The sequence below is a fragment of the Primulina tabacum genome, chromosome 11, assembly GCF_025594145.1.
Source record: "Primulina tabacum isolate GXHZ01 chromosome 11, ASM2559414v2, whole genome shotgun sequence".
In the NCBI taxonomy this organism is placed as follows: domain Eukaryota; kingdom Viridiplantae; phylum Streptophyta; class Magnoliopsida; order Lamiales; family Gesneriaceae; genus Primulina; species Primulina tabacum.
Genome location: NC_134560.1, coordinates 4,074,362 through 4,101,331, shown reverse-complemented (window position 1 = coordinate 4,101,331; position 26,970 = coordinate 4,074,362). Strand labels below are relative to the sequence as shown.

General features: G+C 33.8%; 5 protein-coding genes across 9 annotated transcripts; 3 read left to right on the top strand and 2 right to left on the bottom strand.

Moving 5' to 3' along the window:
* The first annotated feature begins 1,849 nt into the window (after positions 1-1,849).
* On the top strand, positions 1,850-2,925 carry LOC142518709 (trans-resveratrol di-O-methyltransferase-like). The gene is made up of 2 exons (XM_075621519.1): positions 1,850-2,132; positions 2,566-2,925. Exons 1-2 carry the CDS (start codon positions 1,872-1,874, stop codon positions 2,866-2,868), a joined length of 564 nt encoding a protein of 187 aa, XP_075477634.1. The 5' UTR covers positions 1,850-1,871; the 3' UTR covers positions 2,869-2,925.
* Positions 2,926-4,178: 1,253 nt separating this feature from the next.
* LOC142517771 (transmembrane E3 ubiquitin-protein ligase FLY2-like) lies at positions 4,179-14,302 on the top strand. Of its 3 annotated transcripts, none has more exons than XM_075620209.1 (16): positions 4,179-4,512; positions 4,625-4,833; positions 5,731-5,803; positions 6,741-6,868; positions 7,726-7,841; positions 8,166-8,226; positions 9,323-9,389; positions 9,478-9,552; positions 10,603-10,760; positions 10,884-10,943; positions 11,059-11,152; positions 11,893-12,060; positions 12,741-13,069; positions 13,471-13,587; positions 13,671-13,820; positions 14,070-14,302. In XM_075620209.1, the coding sequence occupies exons 2-15, from the start codon at positions 4,696-4,698 to the stop codon at positions 13,770-13,772; spliced, it is 1,686 nt and encodes a 561-aa protein (XP_075476324.1). In that variant the 5' UTR covers positions 4,179-4,512; positions 4,625-4,695; the 3' UTR covers positions 13,773-13,820; positions 14,070-14,302. The 3 variants fall into 3 exon arrangements, with proteins under 3 accessions (XP_075476324.1, XP_075476325.1, XP_075476326.1); XM_075620211.1 differs by having other exon boundaries at positions 4,180-4,345; XM_075620210.1 differs by having other exon boundaries at positions 4,179-4,833.
* A 3,369-nt stretch (positions 14,303-17,671) lies between these two features.
* LOC142518766 (pollen-specific leucine-rich repeat extensin-like protein 3) lies at positions 17,672-19,151 on the bottom strand. The gene has a single exon (XM_075621580.1). The coding sequence runs from the start codon at positions 19,023-19,025 to the stop codon at positions 17,823-17,825; it is 1,203 nt and encodes a 400-aa protein (XP_075477695.1). The 5' UTR covers positions 19,026-19,151; the 3' UTR covers positions 17,672-17,822.
* A 323-nt stretch (positions 19,152-19,474) lies between these two features.
* LOC142518754 (ADP,ATP carrier protein-like) lies at positions 19,475-21,388 on the bottom strand. Its single transcript, XM_075621567.1, has 4 exons — positions 21,262-21,388; positions 20,632-21,153; positions 20,108-20,458; positions 19,475-19,982 (listed from the first exon to the last, which is right to left on the bottom strand). Exons 2-4 carry the CDS (start codon positions 21,127-21,129, stop codon positions 19,692-19,694), a joined length of 1,140 nt encoding a protein of 379 aa, XP_075477682.1. The 5' UTR covers positions 21,130-21,153; positions 21,262-21,388; the 3' UTR covers positions 19,475-19,691.
* Positions 21,389-25,292: 3,904 nt separating this feature from the next.
* Positions 25,293-26,905, top strand: LOC142518305 (squamosa promoter-binding protein 1-like). Of its 3 annotated transcripts, none has more exons than XR_012813508.1 (2): positions 25,293-25,869; positions 26,430-26,905. XR_012813508.1 is itself a non-coding variant. In XM_075621070.1 (2 exons), exons 1-2 carry the CDS (start codon positions 25,571-25,573, stop codon positions 26,415-26,417), a joined length of 303 nt encoding a protein of 100 aa, XP_075477185.1. In that variant the 5' UTR covers positions 25,295-25,570; the 3' UTR covers positions 26,418-26,868. The 3 variants fall into 3 exon arrangements, 1 of the variants encoding a protein (XP_075477185.1); XR_012813509.1 differs by having other exon boundaries at positions 26,425-26,905; XM_075621070.1 differs by having other exon boundaries at positions 25,295-25,869; positions 26,414-26,868.
* The last annotated feature ends 65 nt before the right edge of the window (positions 26,906-26,970 follow it).

The following is a 26,970-nucleotide window of genomic DNA, read 5'->3' as shown; positions in this document are numbered from 1 at the left end:
GCATTTTCAAGAATGAAGCTTCACAAGACCCAACTTCGCAACAATGCTATGATTTTGTATATTGACAGAGATTGCTTCGTGATATTGATTTGGAATACATAATTGATAGGTTTGATTTTTTGAAAAATCGCATATTGCTTCTAAAGTAGTATGTATAAAGACTGAGAGCAAGTGTTAACTTAGACCAACAATGCGTGAGCTCCATTATATATGTTTTTCCTGTGATTAGCGATGTCAAACGCTGTCGTACATGTAACAATCGGTCGAGATTCAGCTCCATCATATCGACACCTGATCTGGCAGGAGATTTATCATCTTTGATCAAACTACTCTTGAAAATGTTCCAGCCAAAGTAATGAAGTGTGTATATTAACCCCAAAAAGAACTTTGGGATGCGTCTCAAAAACCCGTAGCCACGAGTAGTATCGCGATCCTTGGCATTCGATTTTCAGGAAGAGGATGTTAATGACATCACAGGGTTGTCCACTCTTTGTAGACAAGGTAAATGATGTAATAACTTGAAAATTATATTCCCAGCTGCATTCGTTGTAGGGAATTTGATTATGAGGATTTCCCACAAGTGCGTGTATGGTGGGAACTTTCCCATTGCGAGTTTTGATAGGTAATTGGTTAAGAATTCATCGTAGAAATCAAATATTGCATCACTTGTCCGAATACTGGGCACATTTATGTGTTCTTTGAGATGCACATCAACTTTTTTCTACTCCTTTTATCTTATGTGACCTGTTCCAAAAAATCATTTTGTGTATAATATCAAATAGGAAAAAAATATAATAAGACAAAAAAAGCATGATGCATATATAGATGGCGAGCCTAGATAGAGAAATAGCCAACAGAAGTAGCTAACATAGGCCACCGATAGCGTAATATTTTGGTAAAAACTTACGTGAGATGGTCTTATGGATCGTATTTTCTGAGACATATATCTTATTTTGGTCATCAATGAAAAAAATATTACTTTTTATGTTAGGAGTATTACTTTTTATTGTGAATATCGGTAGGGTTGACCCGTCTCACAGATAAAGATTCGTGAGATCGTCTCACAAGAGACATACTCTAATATTTTTTGTTGTAAAAACTAGCATGCTACCATAATTTAAGGTGGCATAGTCATTTCTCACCACCTGAATTGATTTGTATGTGCGTATAAAATTTTCGACTGCGAGACCCCTTCAAACAGGACATATATTTTGCATATTATATTTTGGACGACCTTAATTTATTTAACATAGTCTGTTGTCCACGTGAAGACCCAACCCAAAACAAGATCAACTTAAGCTCAAGAAATACACCCCATTCTAGAAAATTATGAAAGGTCATTGTGCTAAATTAAATTGGTTTTTAAGAGTACGGCTGAATTGAATCAGTGTTGTAACAGGCAAGTAATGGCCAATTAGTGACTATTAATCTTCTTGAAATTATAATCATTCAACTCTCCCTTCATCCTATATATTTGCTTCGATGCTACATGTGGGGGCACTACCTCCACATGGTTTGGATGGACAAAATTCACACACATATGTGATTTTAAAAAAATTAGTGTTCGAGATCAAGCATAATTAATAATTAGGTTTTATAAAGTTTATAATTATAATTGGTTATGTTATTCAAAACATATAAAATCATAGTCTAAACGGTGGAGATCGGATTCTGAGCACTAGAGCGAAAGAAATAATTTTCTGAACTTGGACATAATTTGATGATTGCAGCAGAATTTTGGAGAGCAAAATTTCGAAAATATGGAGAGAAAACTCGAAAATTGTGGTGTAAATTTTGAATGAAACATTCTCCTATTTATAGAGGGGTGGTAAAAATCTTACCACAGCGTGAATGAGCTGTTCAATGAAGCCATGGAGGCTGATACACGGTTCTTGAGCCATGTGATGCTTAAAGATTGTGAGAAGTTGTTTGAGGGAGTCGAGTCTTTGGTCGATGTAGGAGGTGGAACGGGGACTATGGCTAAAGCTATTGCCGATGCATTCCCCGAGATGAAGTGCACAGTTCTCGATCTTCCACATGTTGTTTCTGGCTTGAAGGGGGTCAGTAACTTGATCTATGTTGGGGGAGACATATTCGAGGCGATTCCTGCTGCTGATGTTGTTTTACTAAAGGTATGTGCAATATTGTTATATTAGATATATAAATCTGATTTTTTTTGTCAAACCAATCAAATTATCTGATGAGGTCTCAATAAATAAATATGGTTAAATATGAATGTGTTAAGTGACCGATGATTTACTTGATTAAAAGTCTAAAATTACAACCATAATGAATTTTGTGTTTTTTAAATTGTAAAAAATATAATTTTGTTCTTGAATTTTTAACTGATCATTTGAAGACCTATATATCTTATGACATGAGCACAACATGACCAAATAAAAACATCATATATATTCTGAGATGAATGATCTCCTGAGAAATTTCCTAAGGTGCATGTGAGTGATGACATAAGCACGCTGAAAAGACATGTCTTGATACAGTAAGGATAATCGTCGAATATGAGACTTTACATATTCTGACAATATCATGTACTTGTTCAAACAGTGGATATTACACAATTGGAACGATGAAGCTTGCATAAAAATATTAAAGAAATGCAGAGAAGCAATCCCCGAAAAGGAAAACGGAGGTAAAGTAATAGTAATCGACATAGTTTTGGGGTATAACGAAGAAGATGTTACAATGAAAGAAGATCAACTCTTCCAGGACATGACGATGATGCTTTACTTGAATGGAAAAGAAAGAAGTGAGAAAGAATGGGAAATAGTGTTTATTGATGTTGGATTCAGTAGCTACAAGATTACTCCAGCATTAGATGTGAGATCTATTATTGAAGTTTATCCTTGAATCTAATACTAATGGTATATTTGGTTCCAAATAACACATAAATATTTAATATTTATCGTCCCATTGTTTCCATTTAATATGGAGCTAGCAGCATGTTGTAATTCGTTGGATGGGATTGATATTGGTGGAATTTGATGATATTTGATTTAACTAAGTGAAATTTTTGCAAGATAGGTAAGATTTCATGGGATTTCATGAAATTTGAGTCATAAAAACTTTTTTACTAATAAATTTTTATAACTTACTCATAATTTTAAATGTTTTTCTCAAATTTTATAAAGTATCATTTATCCAAAAATACATATTATCCATTTACAAACTTTTATATCATATATATTTTTAAAAATACATATGGGCCGGGTTATCAAGCCTGGTTCGTAAAAATAAAGTCCCGCCGTGTACTTACTATTTAATGGGCTGGGCTTGATAACCCCAAGTCCCAGAAAATTGGACCTAAAAATAAATAAAGTAAGCCTTGTACATGCTATTTTATGGTCTTGGTATGGGCTGGAGCCTTTAAAAAAAAAATTAAGAATTTCCCTTGTATATTATTTTTTATTATAAAAATTTGAAATAATTTTGTTCGAAAAAAGTAAAGCTACTCTCCAAAAACCGAAGGAAAAAATTTCGGTGAGACGATTTCAGAGATCGTATTTTGTGAAACGGGTCTCTTATTTGGGTCATTCATGAAAAAATATCATTTTTTATGCTCAGAGTTTTACTTTTATTGTGAATATCGGTAGGGTTGACCCGTCTCACAGATAAAGATTCGTGACACCGTCTCATAAGAGACCTACTCAAAACTAAATATTTATCATGTGTTTGATTGACTTCTCTTGATTTTTTTACTTTTGTGGATATCGTTGAGATATTAAATATAATAAAATTATACTTCAAATAACTGAACGTCATGCTCAAAAAATACACATAATTGGTGTCTCTTATTTATTTATTTATTTATATTTTATATATATATATAAAATATAAATAAATAGATATTTCATCTCCCATGACAAACAAATATCAAGAAGTGAATGGACGACTCACACCGTTTATTTTTACCATTTATATATAGATATCAAGAGTCTCTTTTAAATAGATATCAAGAGTAGATATTTCATCTCCCATGACAAACAAATATTCACCATTTATTTTGTTCCGAGACCAGATGGTGTGTCCTCACATGTGGTAGGAGACTCCATCAATCACAGCTCTATGTATACCGTTGATCACATCAATTAACTAAAATGGACGACTCACACCGTCCGTTGGATTATTGCTGTGATTTCATCTTTTATTCCGCAGGGTGTATTGTTAACAATCGACTTCACCCCCTGACTCCCGTTTTACCCAACAAAGACGCACGAACTCCTCCAACCAACTCCTCCCACCGTTTCTAAGCTCAGAACTTCGCACATTTCTTGATGAAATTTACACATGTACAAGTGCATGGATCATCAATTTCAGATGAAAAGAAGTAATCTTTTGTAACCGTCTGTATGATAACAGTTATGGAATGATTGTTTCTTGGTTCAAGAATTGACTACTGAAAGGCTCAGTTGTTGAAGCCGAAACGAGACGTTGGTCTCCGATATCATAATTTTTTTGGGTGGTTAAGCTCTCTTTTTCAAGGAAATTTTATCGGTGTGTTACTTCTTTTATTGTTGGAGATTGTCTGTTAAACATTGTTTGACTCAACTTTAAGCAAAACCTACGTGTCATTTGTCTCAAGAAAATATTTTTAATTTCATGGTAGAATGAGCTTCATTTCTTTATCTGGGTATCAAAGGAATCCGCTGAGGGGAAGAAGTTGAGCTGGTATTTGTGATGGGTCCGATGATATGTTGGAAATTTTCAAGAACTTTGTTTCTAAGTCTTTTTGGGTGCTGGTTTGCTTTGCTGGTGATACGTCCTGCATATACGTTGAGGCCTTTGAGGCAGGGACCTAGACCCTGGGGAGATGAGGTTAGTGTTTAATTGGTGAATGTGTCTGGTTAGTTATGTAAATTTGGTTGTTTTAGACTTTTAGTCACGACTTTGCTAGTTATTTTTATCGTAAATTAGAATTGTAGTATCTTACTGTAATTTCACATATTAATTGCTCATATGTTTTTCAACAGTTTTGAAATTTGATTCTATAAAGTGTGGTTCTTTGATAATATCAGATATTTATCTGCCGATCTGTTTTGCATTATTGAAATTTGATTTTATCTATTGTTGTTATGAGATGAATTCCAGTAAATGTATACTCATATTCTAGTTGAACAGCTTGAATGCTGGTTTATTAAACAATTTTGGGTTTTTGGTACTAGTTTGATGGATTGAAAAATGAACTGTGTGCATAAGCAGAACGTCATCCTTGTTTGGGGCTATTACTTTATCAAATAAGCATGTTTTTAATTTGTTGGAAAGGACATTTAATCTGACCATATAATGTGGGATGAGAGATAGTTCTTCGCCATGCTTGTTGTCCTCGATATGAAAGTGCAATAGGCATCACTTCGGGGTTTACACCACTCAGCATGTAAGAATTGCAGAATATGTAAAATAATTGGATTTTTTGAACCAGCTTAGTTGTAGACACTGGATCGTATTCTTAGTTGCTATGTCCTCTGACCCCGTTCCAGGTCTTATTTCAGAACTCAAACTATTACACATGGCTTTTTCTGTGTATGTCCTTGTCTTCTTTCACTCTTCCCCGAGCTTTTTAGATGCGTGTTTCAGGTAGAAGAAGAATGGTTCATTTCATTTAGTCAATCAGTAGAGGATTTTTATCCCACCCCCTCCCCTATCCTTCCACACACACACACACACAACCAAGAAAAAAGTGTTCTAATGTTTATGGTCTTTTGCTTCCATCAGTGGCTTCATGTAAGGAAGGAAGAACATGAATTGGGTCCATTCACTTCTTGGAACATAACAGGAACTTATCGAGGTTTGTTAGTTGCCTACCTATGGAATTATTCAGTGGTTTTTCATGTTGAACAATTCACACTTAGTTTTTCTTGTGTTGTTTCTTTATGCCCATGGGTGCTCAATTCCATTATGTTTGGTGATACTCTAGATAAATTATAATATTTTATCATCCCTGATAGATTGTGCCACTACTATGTAAATTCTTCTCAGTCCCTGTCACGATGAGAAATCACTTTTTTCTTCTCTTGGTGCACATCATAATCAATTGCCTTCCCAGATAGTTATTACAATCAAAGATTAATATGTCTGAAACACTTGTGTGAATTTTGAATCATGGAATATTACTGTACAAATAATTTACTCGATCTGCACTGAGAAAAAGTTTGAGTAGAACAGTTACCTTAAGAAAAAACTCTCTTGAATGTGGTGTTTTTGTTTGTAGGTTGCAGTCATATGTATTATTTCAATCCTTATAAGTAAAAGTTGAATTTTCTAAACTTCTTACATTATTACTGCTCAAGATCAGGTTCCAATCTCAACATCAATCATATTTGCAGTGCTGCTCTTCTATTTTCTGCTCAGCTACCTCAGCTGGAAGAAATAATTTTTTTCATTGCTGATGACAGCAAAAAGTGATGTACTTTGTGTAAAAGTATTTCTAGTCACGAATTTCATATGCTAGTGTGTGAATTGTATTTGTAGGCTAAGCAATATTTTACCTGGCATCACTACAGCATCAGGCTTACTAATTAGCATTCGAAAGTGCTAGTTTATGATAATTTGGCGGGAGTTCTCTCTGGTACAGTTCTTTGGTCTGGTTTGTCTTAATGGACATCCAGAAGATTGTTAATCGGAACGTTCAAGCAAATACTCTGTTATCTCCTTGAAATTTTTATGGATTTTCTTTCCTTTTGATATGCTTACTGTAAGTTTTTTCTGATATTTATGATACATAGGGAATTGGAAGTTCCAAGATTCCACAAATAATTCTTCAAAGTTTCCTGATTTTGGGAAGGCGGATGGCAATGTAGTATTAGAGTTGAGTAGTACTCCGACAAAACTAAATGGTGTACACTATGTTCAGGTAAGGTGGTTGTTTTTCAACTTAATGGTGATATAACAAGAACGTGATCAGTCATATGCTTCCTTGTTACTTTTCTGTTGATTAATTATGCTAATTGCATAAGTACTCATTTCTGACTAAGTGACTGTTCATTCAATGGGGAAATCTTCCAGTCACTGGATTCTTATAACAACCATCGAAAAGAAAATTTGCATTAATTATTTAATTGCTACGGGATCCTCTCTCGTATGTAGTGGATAAACACATGCATACACACAGCATGCTAGACATTAGATTTTCTGAAGCCTATGATAAACATGACTAACTTATTGCACCCGAACTATGATAAACCATGACGAACTTATTGCACCTGAAAACTCAATCACTCTCACACGAATTTGAAATGTCCATGTGGATACAGGGTGCTGCTCTTTAGTTTCTCAAAAAAATGCTAACTGAGATACACGCGAGAGCATAAAATGCTACGGCGCGTTGTTGAAAGTTGCCTGGTGATAATTGGATAAAGTTGCTGCTTCTGCTGTGTCACTTGTGGTGTTGTGTCTTCAGCCTGCTTCCCCAGTGAAGCAGTTTGTCATAACTATGTAAAAAAACTATTAACATCAATAAGTCTGCCATGTATGCATTGTGTCAGCCGGTGATCCTGATGAAGTTATTTCGTCATTCAATTCTTTCTGTTGTCACTAGAAGTTTGAAACGGTAAATTTTTGTTATGTGATCGAGTTGGGTAAAACCTAATAGGGGGGTTTTAACTTAAAAAAATCATTTAGATTCTCAAGTTTCTAATTTCTAGAGAACTATTTTCTCATTATGTTTTTAATTGTAATTGTAATTGTAATTGTCATGGTGGAATGGACCAGGGGGTTATAATTTTCCATGACGTGTTTGACAATGAACATGACGCTGGGGGAGCTCAACTTAGGGTAGAGGGTGTATATATATGGCCTTTCAGACAACTACGAATGGTAGCTAGCAGGTAGTTTCAATATTGCTTAATTCTAATCAATTAAGATCCTGTTATTTAATTATTAGTTTTATAGTCTTTTGGTCTTGTCTTATAACTTGTCAAACGCATGATATGATTTAAAAGTGATTAAAGTAATATATAATATGCCAGTAGGTGCTGGTAGATTTTTTTTCTCTACCTCTTAATTTACCACCATAATTTGAAGACAACCAAAAAATCATTCAAGAAAAGTAATTGCAGATGGTATGTCCTTTCTGTTGTATTAATTGTCCCTCTTTTGCTTATTTATACGTTTTTGTGCCCGTACTATTGTTATTTTTCGGTACTTTGCAGTGGAAAACAGGGTGAGTTTGGACGAGAAGATGATTACATACTATCGAATCCTTATCACTTGGTGATCACAACTTTCTCTATTGATTTTATTCCTTCTTTTTATTGTGTAGTGATCTTTTTTATGAATCAACTTAGCGATAACTTCTTATGCTACTTTTATGCATATAAATTTCTTTTTGTGCATAAGCTTTGCCATAACTTCTTCCGCCAAGGGCAATGATCCTTTTCCATTTTGTAAATCTTTCTTTATTTAGTCCCTTCGGGGGTATGGATAATTTAGCAGTTTTTGTTAATATGTACAATTTTTTCTAAGTGATTTCTTATAGAATATTTTCTGAAATTACAATTGATTGCTTGATATGTTTTCAGTTACATCCGTGATATAGGTTCCACAGGATGCCCATGGAAATTATGTATTAATATCACACTATTTTTTCCTTCCTTTTTTCTTTGGCAAATGCTACTAAGTTATCTTTGTTATCTCCATAGAAATCTACCGTCACAGTAGGTCTGTGCTTTTCAATTTTCGTTCCAGACTGCCCGAGTTAGTAAATATTGGATAAATTAGGCAAGGCATCTTTTGAAATATTTTTCCTTTTAATTTAACAATAAAGAACCATACTGCAGTATGATTTCCTTCCTTTTGAGCTTCGAGCTCTCTTCCTCGAGATGCTTTAAGAGTTCATTTAATCCAACAATACCAGGTTACTCCATGGTTTTCAGGGCAATTCTTTGAAATGTACATGTTACCATCAACCTCTTAATTTGATGTTTGCTATCCATCCAAACTCTGAAATAGGTTAAGCTGAGATTTGTAGTAGCAAATTTATGTCTTGATATGTGGGGTTAAGAACAGGAATGAAGCCCAACTAAACATATGCAACAGTGACACTGAAGAGGCAGGCAGAATTTTTCTTGTTGCTGTTAGTTTCCCAGAAGAAACATTTCTTGTCCTTATGCTCTGAGTATCTAAATGTTCTCATGTATGAGTTTGCTTGAACCCCGTTTTTCTTGAAACAAGTTTGCTTGGTAGTTGGTACTAAATTTTATCATTGAAAATGTTTTTGTTCTCTGAAAGGACACTGTTACACAATGAGTTTATCTGGAGATTATTTTATGTCTCGTTCAACTTATTCAACATTATTTTACCTGTACAGCTTGGAGTCTTCTCCTCCCAGGTGTTTCAGGAGTCTCCCCGAGAAAAAATTTGGAAAAGAAAACACTGTAAAATTTTCAATTTAGTTAGCTCCTAAACCATAAGTTAAAGTTCATTATCTCCTTTTAAACATTTCGGGTTGTTATCCAATTGCAGCTCCCATCTATAAAATGGAGAAACATTGTAACATTGAAATTGCTGCCCAAGTTTCCGGTGTCTCTTCCAGACAAGGTACTAAGCTTTTCAAAGCATTTGGATTATTTATTCTCTCTACCCTGCTATGGTATTTGTCAGAATTTCTTTATGATGATGCTCTGTCCTTGCTTCCTCTCTTCATGCATTCATGAATATAATTGATGTTTCTCTGTAAAAAGAAGCTAATGTTTAAAGTTGTGGTCGATGATGTTATTCATTTGCTTATGTATCATATATTTAATATCTGCTAAATGAATGGGAAGACCCTTCAGAAGACTATCTTCTTGCCTTATAACATATTTTCTGTACTTTTTGGTATTCACCAAATTATGTTAGTTGATAGTCAAGAATGAATTAATTTCATATTAATCCTGCGAGAACCTGAAACTGTTTGCTATTTTGCATGTCTGGTTTTTCCTAAACCTCCACATGCAGAAGTTGGTTTTACCCCATGGAAGATAATGCCTTCGCATTTTTATTCGATTTAAAGCATCTGATTTTCTGAAGGATTATCTTAACTTGTTACTCTCATGTATATGGGACATCAATCTGCACTAGCATTTGATCTCTTTGTTTAACCATATGATGAATAGCTGCTTTTCGGAAAAAAAAATGGAAGGAGTGTACTATATTGGGGCCCAAGAAACTTGTATATCTGGTAAAGCAGTTCCCAAAATTTTTTTGTTGATCCTTTTTTTTCTTTTATCTGATTTTATGAATTATATCTTTAAGATTTAAAAAGTTGATCCAAAATTTTGTCTGTAATTGAGTCATATATTCTTCTTAAGTTCTTATTTATATGTTTCTTGTCACTGTGTATTATACACCAAGGGCTTATATGCTTACCTTATTATTTCTGTGCGTATTAGAATTTTTTTGGTATTTTAAAGCGTTGAGTGATTATTAGATTTGATGCTGCCTGCTTATCCTCTTACAAGGCATTGTGATGTGTCATTCCAAAACTTTGTGTATTATGATGTGCTCTGTACTTGCTTCCATCAATTTCTGTAAAATGACATTTTTTATGCATCTTCTGTAAAAATGCAACTTTATATCCTTTTCACTTGTGCCACTTTATTTTCCTAGACGGGGTTCGTCATAGATATCATCTTGGAGGATTAATGGAAAGCCCTTTAGTGGATGACGATGCCGATTGCTTCTCACCCATGCTCTTAAATGCGACTTCAGTCAACGTTGAAATCTATTACAATAAAGCAATTAATTATACGTTGATGGTCACCTTTGTATCCTTATGATATTACCATATTTTTTCTTGAATAACAAATTACTGGTCTCTTCTGGAAAGTAAAATGGTCATTATGCTTTCTCCCTTATTTGATTTATTCTTTAACCATCTGATGAACTAGATCTCTTTCCTTGAAGTTCTGCTGTTAATCCGGCAAATGGATCACAGTAACACTCAATCTGTGAGATTCCCTGTCAACATATGAGAAACCGATTGCTTACAATCCAGAATTATGTCTTTTCTGCTGAATGTTTCTTGAAGTGGTTCCAAGCACTTATCTCACAATCTTTTCCCAGGGTTCTGCAAAAGTTTCACTTCCGATGATTGCACATCAGGCTATAATGGATGCTTATCTTTGTCTTATGCATCTTACAGCAGGCATATTAGTAGGTATGTTGACATAGGAGCCATTTTATATGCTTGAAAATTTGATTTAATGTGTGACTTGATGTAATTTTTTCTTCGAAAAAAATGAGGAAATTTTTTTCCAGATAGACGTGAACACATAGTTTCAAAAAAATTATTCGCAAGGTTATATTTATTTCACTCGATCTGTACAAACAGAGACAACTTTGTTTTGAAGACATTAAAAACCTATGTGAATGGATGTCGAAGTTGAAAAGGTTGGAAACACCTCCTTGAGGTTAATGTAAATTGGGTATAAGAAGTCTCCTTCCGGGTCCTGATTCTGATCCTACTGGAGCTGGTTAGTTCAGCCTCGTGTATCTCAACTGTGGCTGGGAAAAATAGTTAGCGGACTTGTATAATTTTACAAAGAGAAAATTGGATAACATTAGATGGTAGTTGGAGTTCTTTCTTTTGTTTGGGTCAACCTTGATTGATATTATTCTGTTATTGTACATCCAAAGTAATTTGGCTGCATGTGGGACTGGCAGTGTAAATTTTGGATTTGTCTAGTTGCAGATGAGTTTTAGTGCTTATTCTCGTTAGTTGATCAATAGATGAAAGGTTTTTATTAGTGTATGTTATGGTTCATTCTTGCTTCTACTTGCTTTGTACTTGAAAAGAACCGTTTTCGCTGCCTCATCTGTTACTCTTTCGTGTTTTTCTTTTGTTTATTATGACATTCTATATGCATGATGTAAAAGCTGATTCTTCTTTGATAACAGAATCTCTGTTTAATGCTTTTGCCACGGCTGCATTTTTCAAGTTTGTCGTCTTCTCAATATTTGAAATGCGATACCTCCTTGCCATATGGAGGGCGAATAGACCAATGAATAATGGAGACAATTGGGAAACAATGAGGCGTGAGCTTTCAGTTCTGTACAGCCGTTTTTGTATGTATCCTTTTCTACTATGCAGAACTTAGTATCGTTGGTTAAATTATTTGATTGGTTATCTAATCTTGAACATGTTATGTGGTGGTTCTGCTATTGATGATGCATCAAACACACAGCGTACTGAACTAAAAAGAAAAGTGATCATTCGTTCATTCTGTGTTGCTATTTTCTACATTATAATCAAATGTTTATCATCCTTTTTTTATCTATTTAACCAGATGAAAAAAAACTGTTGTTGTCAGATCGTAGAATAAGATAATAAAATCTCTTTTGATGGCATGGATCCATTTATTCAGACTTGCTATTTAGCACTCTACAGATGGATAGTGTGGTAGTTTTATGGTTTTGATCTGCCAGAGAAAATCTGATCTTAATTTATAACTTCGACCAACAACTTGTAACATTTTTGTGGGGACAAGTTCACATCTCTTCGATAACCTGGCCAACTATAACATTTCATAAACAACTTAAAGTCATAGGAAATTTCACAGTTGAATTACCTTCCAAGGTCCACTTTGTTAGTGATAGATGGTACAGTATAGGTTTGTGGCCATCATTTAATTATTTTATTGAATGCTAAATGACCTTGTTTTTTTGTTTGAAGACCTTGTACTATGGTTTGCTCCATTTTTCTTAATGTCCGGCTTACTTCAGCATTATTTCTTATTATATTGCAGATGGAATCCTTTTAGGGGGCATTCTTGTCATGTATGAGTTCCATAGATTTTTGCGGTTTATTCTCCTCCTCCTGCACTCTTTCTGGATACCACAAATAATCACTAATGTATCTCGTGATTCAAGGAAACCATTGCATCCTCATTACATCTTAGGGATTACGATAACTCGTATCACTATTCCATTATATGTATTTGGGTGTCCCCATAATTTCATGCGAATAGAGCCTAGCAGAGATTGGTGTATTTGTTTGGCCATTTATATGGGACTCCAAGCATTTGTTCTTCTTCTGCAACATTATTTCGGATCTCGATGTTTTATTCCTCGTCAGGTTTGGTGCAATTACACTCCTTGGAACTGTACATTGTTTAGTTTCTGTTTGCTGATGATTGTGTAGATTACGTTTTTGCATAACTTCCAACACTTGTACTGGGTGGAGCCAAAGGCAATGATAACCCACCAACCCCACCCCCGAAAAATCCCCCTTCATGTATGATTATATGTTTCTCTCAATATTATACACACGCGCTCAAATTCATGATTTCTCCTCCCTAGTCCCCCAGACTTTCTAGTTTTAGTTTAATCTGGCTCTCTCGCTGTCTAATTGGTGAAATAATTGTGTTATATTACTCTATCTGTGGTCCCCCTTTCAAGTTGAATCACCATTCAAGAATATGCAAATTTTCACCTTGTAACTGGTTGATCCGCTGTCTTCTTACATTATGACTGCAGATTTTACCCGAAAAATATTGCTACTATAGGAGGTTTGATCAGGGTTCGATTCTTTCCCTTGATTGTGTAATTTGCATGACTGCCATTGATCTCGGCCAAAGAACAAATGATTGCATGGTAGATATCGCATAAATCTTCCTTTTGTTTTCTATACATGACATCTTCATTAACATGTTATTTTGTCTCCAAAATGTTCCAAGGCGACACCATGCGATCATTTCTTTCATTCGGTTTGTTTACAAAGATGGATGGACATAAAAATGGAGTGCCCAACTTGCCGCCGTCCTCTTCCTCCTGCCTAGAAGCTTGTATACTTTCTTAGGAGATCAATCGACACAGCCCTTGATTCGGTAAGATTTCCCTCTGGATGCATTTTCTTAAGTGATGGAAAATCATGTTTCATGAAGTCCCCTGATGCTTAGATACTTTCAATGTTTGATCGAAATTCGATCACTCCAATACTTGGGGTTCTTGCTTTGTAATCTTTTGCGAGAGGTTATAATTTTTGTGTCCGTCTCGAATAAATTTGATTGGTCCTTTTCCTCATTCTTTTCTATGAGATTCTGTATTAAGAATGACTTGAGCATCTCTGTTTTCAGGAACCATGGCAAGAAGACGAATAGGACGGTCATCGAGACAAGCTGACGTGCATAGCCTTGTGTGAAATTAGAGATATGATGCATATATTTACTCTCTAACCACCATTTATTTGGCTTTGAAAGATAAAAGCATAACTGACAAATAAACCTTGTCTTTTTTTCTTGCATGCTTGAGAACAGCCAATTCACACTGTATGTACATAACATATATTTCTTCAAAAACGGTTTTGTCACGACTAAGCATGTTTTGATCCGTCCAATTCTTTTATAACAGAAAGAATGATGTTTAAGAAAATAAGAACAAAAAATGTTCATATTGACATAGTCATAGACCTCTATTATTAGTATCTTACACTAAGACCTCATTTTTTATTTTTTTTTTAATGAAATTACATTCATTAATAAATATAAAAAAAATACAAATACTCTGGACATGTTCAGGGAACCAATAATCGTAAAATCACTTCTTATATAGCATGTATAACAGAAATCGCATTAGGAATACATCGAAAGCTCGTAATCTTAATCTTCTTGATAATGTCTTCTATCACCGGTTTTTCATTTTCAAACATAGCTTTGCTTCTTGTATTTCACACATTGTGAACTGTCGCTGTCAGTGCAACGCATCTCATCTTATTCAGTATCGAATTATCTCGATAGACACTTTTGAAAGCTTTGAGGACTACTGTCGAAGATCCCAGAATCTTTTTCATTCTTAGCCAGTTACGCACACTTTCCCATATTCCGTTGGAAACATTACAGCCAAAAAATAGGTTTGCAAATGACTCTAATTTCATGTTACATATCACACAAGACTGATCAGGCATATATCCCAACCTATCACGGGTTAAAAAAAATTTATGTGCAAATATCCACAATGCAAACATGTGCTTTGGGAGGATAAACAATTTCATGATTAGAGGCTTCCAAAGCCACCGTCCCACTGTCGATGAGAATAAATGGTGCACGACTGAGCCCCACATTACTGTAAAACCACCCCTCCAAGCACAAGACCACCGCATCAACAGACCCCAACTCTCGAATCATCACTTCTCTAATACTCATAATCTGCTTAATAAGTGGTGAATCCTCTCGTCTCCATTCCCGTTGTCAAACTTCACCAAATCTGCTATAAGCATAATTGATCTATTTTATCCTGATGCTATCTTTCTTCATATGAATTTTTCACAAAGTCTTGTATAACAACGCATCATTCCAAGTCTTTAGATTTTTCAATCTTATGCCCCCGTCTTCAATTGGCCGACAAACTTGTTTTCAAGCAATGGGAGGACGCTTGATTGGGCACACAAATTTCCTGCACAGAGTATAGAAAACATTCAAAATATTAGATGTGATAGACAACCAAAAACATTCCACAACTTGAACCACTCATATGATCAATTCTAGTTTCCCTGCGAATGATAAAGAGTGCCTCAGCCATGACTTAATCTTGTTTATGAGTATTTATTAATTTAAATATATCAAAACACAATAGATAAAAATGCAACATGACAATAAATCATATATATTCATTATTTATACGTTACTTTTCAATTCGCGTGATAATAATATAATGACAGCTGTCTTAAATTAGTAAATATATTTTTCATTCAAATATCATTTACAATGAAAAATAAATAAAAATAAAATTAACAGAATAATGAATTTTACTAAAATCAAAATCACGATGTATTTAAATGAATTATACATAGGCAAACGATTATCAAATAAAATTTGCTTAGTTAACTAAATTATCATAATAATGCTAAAATAAAACCACTAAATTTGTTATTAAGTTAAATATCAATTGTACTTTTTCTAACTTTTAACCCTTACGGATTTTGTTTAACTTTCTTTTTTTGTTTTTAAAATACATATTATATATAGTTAATTTTACATCAGAATGGATCATTTGTAAATTAATATGGATGATAAATAATTTCATCTGAAATAAAATTTTAACATAATATCAATCAAACAAATATATGTAGTAAAACACATATATAAATAAAATAATACATAATACTCAGTTAAAAATGTCATGTATAAAAATTGCAATCTCTAACAAATGACAATAAATTATCTTTATAATTGATATTTATTATAAGGATTGTCTTGGTTAAAAAAATTTTCTCATTAATTTATTTTAAAATAGAAAGTAAATTTCATTATTTTTAATTTCTCGTTAATTTATCTTTCTATTAATAAAGTTAAAATAAATCAAACTAATCAAATTATATTATACATAAAATATTAGAAAAATTTACAAAAAAAACTATAGAATCTACATGCTCTCAATAGTTATTTTCATTAGAAAATTACCATGAGAAAAATGACATTTACTGACATGTTTTTAATTACATTTGTAAAAAAGTATAAGCTTTATATAGATATTGAGACTTTATTAATTGAATATCATAATTTAAGAAATTAAAAATAAACTAAAGTATCATATTAATGCATTTTGTAATAATTAAATAAGTTTATTCTCATTTTCAATATCAATTCCTAAATATATTTTTCTCGAATAAATTATAACAATACTTGAAATTTTTCATCTATTGACCGACTTCATTTAATTAAGGAGAATTTCAAATTCACAATTTATTAATTTAATTAAATTAACATGATATTAACCGAATTGTACTCGATCACAAATCAAATTATCTCATCCGAAAATAAATCAGTATATTATCTCAACCATACTTTTACCACAACTATTCCATCATGACAAATTTTGAGTGGAGGTGGAGAGACAATCATAATAATCCGTTAAGTTTTAGCATATTAAATTAAATGGAGCTACGGAACCAAATATATAGGTGCTAAAATAAAACGAGACATTGAAAATTAACTCAATGCACAAAAAAAGTTAATGTAATAAAACTAAAATAAATATAGACTAATATATAATTAGGAATATAAGAGCTCAAAATGACTATCAAAATAAATCTTTGGAGACTGATATAATCTCATAATTTTGCAAAAAATGATAAATATATTATATATATTAATCAAAATGTAAAAAAATATGAAAAAATATAAATGTAAACAAAACACGAACCATCGATAAATTAAACTAATTAAATCAAGAAAACTAATGTAGCTTCAAATGATTAAGTAAAAAAAAAACTCATAGAATGAGGAAAATAAATAATCACTCCAATAAAATGAAATCATAAAAGATCCAATATACTAAACAAATTAATGTAACAAAACTAAAATAAAAATAGACTAATATATTGTTTGTATGAGGGGAGCTCAAAATAACTATCAAAATAAATCCTTAGAGATCGAGATGTAATCTTCAAATTTTGTGAAAAATTACAAGAATTAAACGAACTCTGAAAAAATAAAACAAGAAAAAACCATGTAGAACTTCAATGGGGAAAAATATAAATGAATTCAATGTGTTCAATTAATATTAATGCTCGTATATTAATAATTAGTCATTAATTATTTAAGATATATAAATAAATTATAAATTAATTCGTATAAGAAAACAACTTGTTAAACTAAATAGAGAACGACATATAGAAAAATTTACCATTGGAATAGATATATTTATATTTAATCACACGAGTATTCGGTATTCCGAGCCATGAAAAAGGTCATCAAATATTTACAATATAAGCACAAAATCTATTACAATAAAATAAGGTGATATAGAAGTAGATATGAGCATATTCCAAACTTCCAAAAAAAAAAAAGAACATACAAGTGATATTCCAATGGTGACTGGTGATGGTTTAATCAAGGTGGAGGAGTTGAAGATACCGCGGCATAACTATAACTATTAGCAGAACCGCCGCAGCCATTCTGGGAGCAGTTGACAGGCTTATTCAGAACTACATCACACTCCTTCCTACTCCTCTGCAATGGCCTTATCGGCAGACAGTTTCTACGATCATCAAACGAGATCCCTTTTCTTGTTAAATTCGAACATATTCCCTCTTCTTCACACACGAAGTTATACGAGATTGTAAGATTTGTCAGGCTAGGCAAGACACAGATTCCCTCAGGTAGCGCTCCACTTATCTTGTTGTGGGCTAAATTTATAATCTCCATTTTCGATAAACCAGCGATGTCATATGGTATCGAACCAACTAACTGATTGAAGCTCACGTCGAGAACTCTTAGCTTGTAAAGATATCCCACCTCATTTGGTATGCAACCCGTTAAGCTCGTGTTGCTCAGCAATAGTTCTTCTAGAGTGTTGGCGAATTTGGCTATGCCTGGTGGGATGCAGCCTGTGAATTTATTGTTGGCAAAAACTATGACAGAAGCAAGTGTTGTGCCTATATTTTGTGGGATCAAAGAAGTGAATCTATTGTTGTTGATAAATATAGCATCCAGGTTTCTGTTAAAGAGTTGAGGTGGCACCTGGCCTTCAAACTCATTGAAACGAATATCAAGGTATTTTAGAGTAGGAAGCGACAGGACAATGGAAGGGAAAGGTCCTACGAATCTGTTGTTACTGAGGTCTAGTTCAAAGAGAAAGGTGAGGTTTGATAAAGATTGTGGGATGATTCCACAGAACCGGTTGCTGTTTAAATGGATCAAGGCTAGGTCAGTGAGAAGGCCAAGTTCTTCAGGTATGTAGCCGGCTATGTCAGCATGGTTAAGGTCAATTCCAGCAACGGTTTGGGTTGTGGTGTTGGGAAATGGTGCACAGTAGACACCGGTGTAGTTGCATACTGAGGGCCCATTCCAGTTGGAGGTGAAGTTTAAGGGATCTGAGTAGATAACGTGTTTCCAAGCTTGAAGGGCGATGTAGGCTTTTTGAAGCCTGTGATTTGCTGTGGAGTTCTTGGGAAAATGGTGGTAGTGGTGGTAGTTTGTTGTGGTGCTATGACCAATCTTGGCGGCTCTGTAGTTGAAAGATGGGTGAATTAGCAGCAAGGGGAGTAGGACATGGAATAGGAAGAGGGGTGGAGAATATGAGGCCATGTGCATGGAAATTCAAGAAAATTGTTCTTGTTTAGCAAGATTTTCCTTCCTTGTATGGTCTTCTTTGTGCTACATATGCATGCTGAGATTTATTCATCTACTTTTTCCGTCACATCAAGTCGAAACATCATCAACCAATTGTCACGTAAATGACTCAAAAAAATTTAGTTGGGAGATACCTTCATTTATACATGAAATTCGAAAAAATTTCATTTGGTGAATTGTTTGGCTGCCCTCTTGCTTGTTACAACCTACCAATAATAGGGACATTTTACCATTAGTAATGGCAACCAACATGATTGAGTTTTTACCATTTTCTCGACATTTGATTGTGCTGCTGACCATTTTGAACTGATAAGTACTGCTTCGACTGAATTCATCAGTTTTGCATGAGTATGCTGCTGAATTTGATTGAATTGAAAACAAAAAAAGAAATTGACATAAATCTCATTTATAATACGTAACTTTCTTATCTAAATCAAGTGGAAACAGAAAAAGATAGCTCCTCCACCAGAAAAAGCAACTCGATTACTCTTGATATTGGACATTACAAAGTACTTCGATTTTCTACGGTATTTCAAAAGTGCAGGGATTCAGTACTTGCATCGGGTAATTTGCTATTATCAAAATTTTGTTCTTTATTCCACGAATAGCATATCAAGAATATTACTTCTATTTAGTCCCTATCACTAATGATATAGTCCCAAGAGGTCTGCTTTCCAGTTTCTTATGCCCTGCCATAACTAAATACATCGGAACCATACCAAGAAGGCATGCTCCATACCCCTTGTAAAGTGAAAGAATCCCTTCATTCTTGATGATCTGAACTAATGCTTCGAATGAATTCTTGTACTTTAATGCCTCTCCACAAGTCATCATCATTCGTCTTTGCACCGTTTCAAAAGGGTAAGCAGCCAATATGCCGAGTAGCCCAATCATCAGAGCTGCATCTGCCGAAAATTTCTGCCATTGGTTGAAAATGCATAACTCGTTAGCAGTTATGTCCAGAAAGCCTTTGCATCATAAGAAGAGAGACTGTGAAATGATGTTTAAGTGTTAGCTGTCATTGGACCATATGATTCGCTCACCTTGGATGGATCAGACTTTGTGGGTGAGCCACCACATGCCAAATGGTGGCTATGGTTAATTATGAGGCCTATGTAACCAACGAAGAATCCACGGTAAATTCCAACTAAACCATCAGATTTGAAGGTCTTTCTGTAGACATCGAATAAGCCATTGAACTGCCTTCCACCTCCATTTTTTACACTCTTGATATCACAAGCTAGACGTGTGCGAGCATATTTTAGCGGGTAGAGGCACGAATAAAGACAGGTGTGAGCAACCAAGGTTTTTAAATATGTTTCACAACCAACTCTGTCTTTCGTCAATCCAACACAAATTCCACGAACGACATAACCAGAAAAAACATTGAGGGCCTGGCTAGAACACACAAATTCAAAAAAGTGTGAAAATTGTGTTAACATGTCAGCACATTGAGCGACCAAATTCAGAATCAATCGCTTATTTCTATTACATATAGTGAGTGATCATGCAAGTTTTTAAAACAAAACAAGTAAAGAATCATATTCGTTTTTGGATTAAATTTAACCTGTACAGGGAAGACTCTGATAAGATTAACTGAGTTGCCTCTCCAGAGAGAAAAAACACCCTCATTCCTGACAAGTCTAACAAAGCAATCCGAAATCCCACGGTATGGTCTAGATAGTTTACCGCATTTGATCAACTCTTGCTGATTCTGAAGCAAAAGCTTCACTCTCTCAAATGGAGCTCTAGCAGTGAAGCTCACTGCCGAAACAAGCCCTCTCATGAAAAATGTTGCCATTCCAATGCCAATAAGGATATCATCATCTATCGGATACCGTTTACGGATAAGGGAAGAAGACTCGTGAAAATTGCCTACAAATGATGATAAAACAGGATTCCAAGAACCTCCATTGTCAAATATTCTGTCTATTGAGTTTCTTAATCCATCCTTTCTTGTGTTCGTGTAGGAATATAAACTACTAAAAACGAAATGCCCCCCATTAGCCTGTTGAACTGCCACATTAGTCGCCATTTTCTCCTGAAAACGCAGTGGTTGGATCATCTTGTCTAGCTAGCTAACTAACAGCTGCATCGCAAATCCATTAAACATAATATATACATGCATGCAATCTGAATATAAAGCCATAAATAAGTTCTATATCATGCAATTGGTACATTCATGCAGAGTCTTCACCTAAAATCCGTTAACCCATTTCATCTGAATGACCAATGGGCGGTACTCTACGAGAATGCATCCTTTTTTTGGCAGAAGTACGTTAATTTACGCCATTTCGAATGATGTTACATTAATACAATCCCACAGATGAAAAAAGGGAAGGATTAAAAATTTGTGTTTCATTTCCTCAAGAATTTACAGAGAACAAATACACTATTGATAAGATGACACGTGGTCTGCTGTTGTAACAAACTTAACAAAATTATAATAATAACCAATTAAATACATGAAAAATCATCTCCTGGAGACTTTCATGGGCTTCATCATTGGGCTGATCCTAAAATTAAATTTTCCCGGGGATAAATTATCGAGAATAATGGGCCTATAATGGCACAATAAACGACACAACTTTGGTCTTCTAATTGACAGAACGTCAGAACGGGACAGAAGAATAATGGGCCTTTCTGCTTCTTATCTTGAGGGGCAATACCTAAAGTTATGAAAGGACAATGAAATGGTATTCGATCTTTTTATACAAGAGAAATAGAATATTGAAAAATATTGGAATATTAATTTTTTCACAAAAAAATCAAACATTTACCCCCAAGATAGTAAAATGACCCAGCGAAGCGTCGGTATCAATATTTTATGACATGAAAGAATTTCTGTAACATACATTTGGAGTATATATTTTAGGTGAAAAGTTACGTTAAATTATTTTTTATCTCCGAAAGCACCAAATAAAATCCGATATCGATCTCATATTACAAATTTATATATAAAATTCATATAACCAATGAAATTTAATTTGAGGGTTGGTTAGGTTCTATATATGTTTGAAGTGGTTAGTTTCTTGCCTTTATCATGTAATGTATTTTTGGTGCCAGTGTTTTAGGAAAGTTGATACTCACTTTAGGCTGGACATGCAAAATCAGATTTGTTAAATTTTGGGTTTGAAAGTTTTTTGATTCGTGCCCGAGGATGAAGTAAAGTATAGCATCAAAGATATATATGTTCCGAGAGGGCCAAAATTTGGTACTTGCAACAGACGATTTGCTAGGATCGGTATATCAAGGGGGTTGCTTCTATTTAGTCTCTATCACCACTGATGTAATCCAAAAATGTCTGTTTTCCAGTCTCTTGTGCCCTGTCATGACTAAATACAACGGAACCATGCCAAGAAGGCATGCTCCATACCCCTTGTAAAGTGAACGAATCCCTTCATTCTTGATTATCTGAACTGATGTGTCGGCTGAATTCTTGTACCTCAGTTCCTCTCCACATCTCATCATCATTCGTCCTTGCACCGTTTCAAAAGGGTAAACCACAAAAAAGCTGAATACCTCAATCAGCAGCGCCGTGTCTGCCGAAAATTTCTGCCATTGAATTGGAAATACATTATATTGCTGATTAGCAGTTATGTTGAGAAAATCTATTCGTCATAAGAAACATTGTGTGAATGAAAAGTGTGTTTATCATCATTGAATTATAAGATTCAGCTCTCCTTGGATGGATCAAACTCATGTGGTGAGCCACGACTGGCCAAATTGTGGACACAGTCAATGATGACACCTATATATGAAACCAATGAAGAATCCACGATAAATCCCCGCAAAACCATCAGATTTGAGGGTCTTTCTGTAGACGTCGAATAAGCCATTGAACTGCCTTTCACCTCCACTTTTGACACACTTGATATCACTAGCTAGACGTGTACGAGCATATTTCAGCAGGTAGAGGCACGTATAAAAGTGTCTTTTTCTTTCAAATTTTTTTATTTATAGCTGTAGTTCTACCTAAAATTACAATTTAAAGATGGTATCCCGATGCTCAATTTAACATAATTAGGTAAGTTTCGTGTTGAAAACAGTTGTTAATCTATCAAATCTAAATAATAAAAGGTGCATATTATGTTTTGGGTATCCGAGTTTATGAAAAAATGAGTGTGATGCCAACTACCAATGAATTCAATTTTATTTCAACATTTTATCGGTCGAGTCTGTCGTACTAAACTTGCATGGTTCGATTTCTCCAATTGTCATGATTTGCAGGACATTATGTTATTCGATGGTTTGTTCAATGCACATCCAACAGGTTTCTTGTAAAAAAAAATTATATTATTTGTTGAAACTATATTATTAATGTTAATGGTCCATAAGACAGTGACACAGCTAAGGTCCATATCACTTTTTAGGACCAACTTGATTATTGTTTGTTCATTTGAATATATCGAAGTCAAACTTAGTTCATAATTAAATGTCTCAAAATGATTTTAAGATCCTAAATTATTTTGCTTTGCTTCATTCACAAAATATTTATTTTACTTTTTAATTTTACTTTTTATGGGTGGATGTAAAAATAAAAACCAATCGTATGTTACTCGGAATTGGCCAATAATTGGACTTTTTCTTTTACCTGGTTTTATCTTGCCGATGTATAATCAAATCAAATCAAATCATAAATTCAACTTGAGCCATCCCCAATTAGTTGATTGACACGTCATCATCGTCATGTCCAACTCGTACAGGCTTGAAGCCGTAGAGTAATTGATTGATTGTGATATGATCAAATATTAATTTTTAGATCATCAATATATATATATATATATTAATATTAGTTTTTATGAAAATGTAAAAAAACAAACGTAATAATATAACGATATTATAATAAAATAAAAAATCATCTCGATATAAACATAAACTAACCAATATTTTTCCGTCCATTTTAATGAGACATTCGAAAGGACACAAATTAGAGTTCGTGGACGCATGTGAAGTAAATATTGTCGACCACGTTTCGGCATTTGATTGATTCAAAATATAGAAAAAAGTATTTGTTTTATTTTATATATATTTTGAGAAATTTTGAAGAAGACAATAAAATATAGTGTATTATTAAAAAAAATAGTATATTTAATAGGTGGACGACATTTCAGTAATATTCGTATAGATGTTCATGAGATCAAACATATATATGTATGTGATTTTTTTTTAATGAATACAAACAAAACCAAATATTCTAGCTAATTCTTCATAGAGAAACAAACGATCGTAACTTTCCAAAACTTTAATACTAGATTAGTTAAACTTAGTTATATATATTCCTAATCCAGATTCATTTATTGTTCTCTAAACATTTAATTTAATTTGATTTTTCATATGTGTTTGTTAGTATCAAGTATTTATTATTATGCCAAAATTTATAGTTGTTAAGCATGACACAATTTTATTTCCTTATACTTGTGGTAACACATAGTGTATCTACTTTGGCGCTAATGAGTCGGACCGTTAGGTTCATGAATTCGAGGAAGTAGATATTTATGTATTGGTGCTATTTTTTGTCCCTGAGAAATTGATTTTACTACTTTTGTGCCGCCATTAATATGTTATAAAACTATACGCGAGCTAACCATCGAAAAAACGAAGGAATTTCATGTATAGTATTTGATTTTTAACGGTTGGTTGGTTGACCTATATGATAATTAATCAATTTAAAACATTCACATCGACAGCACATAGACAACATTTTAGAATTTTTATTATAATTTTAGAAGCTAATTAATTCAAAGAAATAATAAATTAAATATAAATTCATATTTTACGAAAATGTGATGATTAATTAATTTTACAACTTTAATAAATTATTACTTTACGATATTAATGGTACGTACCATAGACTTATATAAAGGTTGTTTTAAATGTAAATTATTTCAAATTTACATATATTAGCTGGCTAGGTCAACTATTCCTGTTCCTTTTATGTAAAAAAAATTGAATAAAGTTAAATTACTAAATCTCTGTAATTCAAGCAGATAGACAATATATAAATTTTAATGCCAAAAACTTAAGTGAGACGGTCTCACGAGTTGTATTTTGTGAGATACATATCTTATTTTAATCTTCCATGAAAAATATTACTTTTTATGTTAAAAATATTACTTTTTATTGTGAATATTGGTAGAGTTGACACTTCTCACAGATAAAGATACGTGAGACTGTCTCAATTTTAATATAATAATAATATAAGAAACATATGTGAATCAGGATTGAATTTGCTTCCTTGATGAATAGACACTCCATATGTTCTTGCCGTCAATCTCCCATTGATCAATCTCCTCTATGCATACAAACAAAAACTTCGAAAGAATAAATTAGATTACGGTCCTCACACGTCCCAGTTTTCAACTTTTTTTAACTCTCAAAATTATCATCGCCCCCCCACCAAACATCTTTCATCGATCAAATTAATGGAAGCCGGTAGTGTTAATTAATAGGATTTAAACCATTGACCTCAAGCACAGCACAGGTCCATTAATCTGAAGCAACGGATGAACATGGATGGTCATGTTGCTCGTGAATCTGAAGATGATCAGCGGATGGGTGGTGGTGTGATTGATGATGACAAGAGGAAAAGGGCGGCAGCGGGTGGCGGCCCCCCCAGCAAGAAAGGGTTAATTATTGGTGGTGGGACTAGTTCAATGAAGATGTGTCAGGCAGAGAAGTGCTCCGTGGATTTGATCGATGCCAAGGCGTATCACCGGCGGCACAAGGTCTGCGAACACCACGCCAAGGCCAAGGTGGTGTTGGTGGCCGGAATTTTGCAGAGGTTTTGCCAGCAATGCAGCAGGTTTATTTGTCATACTTAAAAACTTGTCTTTCTTTTATCGTCAAAGTAACTTAAAATATTATATCTTTATATTATTATTATTATTATTATTATTATTATTATTATTATTATTATATATAGCTTGACGTGGACTTTGTTTGGTTTGGATATATAATTTTAATTTATGTGTTTCAGATTATTTTATTCATTTTCCAGTTTTGGTTTGATCCAGTTGTGACTGGTGCTTGAGTGCTTGAGCATCAGCAATATTTGAGCTCGAGCAAGATTCGAGTTGTGCTTTTCAAATATTTCCAACGTGTTTATAAAATAAACTTTTAGTATTAAAAATGCCAGTACTATTTGGAGTTTTTGTAAATGGTTTTCAATTCTTCTTGAATTAATTGTTAAAACCGTGTTATATTGAAAAACATCAAGATCAAATTTTTTCGAATGATTTCAAATTTATCTATCCAAATATTAAACGATGAAAAAATTGTATGCTACCTAGCCCAAGTAGCTAGCTAGTCACAAGTTCACCTTTACTATGTGAATGAATTAATTATAGGTAGGTTGTAGTGCAGATTTCATTAACTGTTGGAATTCGACGAATCGAAAAGAAGTTGCCGAAGGCGTTTGGCGGGTCACAACGAAAGGAGGCGTAGAAACCCGCCCGACCATCCGGTCGAACGGCAATGGCCAAACTATTGATAATAATGGCAGTGCTCCGGCAGCAGCTCTCTCTCTTCTGTCATCCTCGTCGCCGCGCGTTATATATTATTCTAAGTATCCTACAACGTTAATTCCGCTGTTATAAGTAATATTAGACGCCACTCTCTCTGTCTCTTTTTTTTTATCATCTTTTTTTTTTAATACTCGGGTTAGCCAAGCCGCCGCGACTTGATCCGGTGTCGTATTTATGGTCGACAAGAACTTTATGCATGCATATTGATATGGTAGTCGTCCTCTTGGAGCCGGGGCCTTTCCTCCAGTAACTGATTTAATATAATTCATCCTGGTGACTATTATTATTATTTACTCAAGTAATCTCGTGATTGATTAATTTATCATGATTTTGAATTATTTTAATTGTGAATTTAAACATATTGTATTTTATTTTAGAAA

What these genes read in the sequence shown, in the direction of transcription:
- LOC142518709 (XM_075621519.1), top strand. Translation starts at nt 1,872, where the DNA reads ATGGAGGCTGATACACGGTTCTTGAGCCATGTGATGCTTAAAGATTGT. An exon ending in CTGATGTTGTTTTACTAAAG is followed by an intron (nt 2,133 to 2,565) that starts GTATGTGCAATA and finishes TTGTTCAAACAG; the next exon opens with TGGATATTACACAATTGGAA.
- LOC142517771 (XM_075620209.1), top strand. Translation starts at nt 4,696, where the DNA reads ATGGGTCCGATGATATGTTGGAAATTTTCAAGAACTTTGTTTCTAAGT. An exon ending in CATAACAGGAACTTATCGAG is followed by an intron (nt 5,804 to 6,740) that starts GTTTGTTAGTTG and finishes TATGATACATAG; the next exon opens with GGAATTGGAAGTTCCAAGAT. An exon ending in ATCACAGTAACACTCAATCT is followed by an intron (nt 10,944 to 11,058) that starts GTGAGATTCCCT and finishes ATCTTTTCCCAG; the next exon opens with GGTTCTGCAAAAGTTTCACT.
- LOC142518766 (XM_075621580.1), bottom strand. Translation starts at nt 19,025, where the DNA reads ATGCACATGGCCTCATATTCTCCACCCCTCTTCCTATTCCATGTCCTA.
- LOC142518754 (XM_075621567.1), bottom strand. Translation starts at nt 21,129, where the DNA reads ATGATCCAACCACTGCGTTTTCAGGAGAAAATGGCGACTAATGTGGCA. An exon ending in TCAGAGTCTTCCCTGTACAG is followed by an intron (nt 20,459 to 20,631) that starts GTTAAATTTAAT and finishes TGTTCTAGCCAG; the next exon opens with GCCCTCAATGTTTTTTCTGG. An exon ending in CAAAGTCTGATCCATCCAAG is followed by an intron (nt 19,983 to 20,107) that starts GTGAGCGAATCA and finishes AACCAATGGCAG; the next exon opens with AAATTTTCGGCAGATGCAGC.
- LOC142518305 (XM_075621070.1), top strand. Translation starts at nt 25,571, where the DNA reads ATGAACATGGATGGTCATGTTGCTCGTGAATCTGAAGATGATCAGCGG.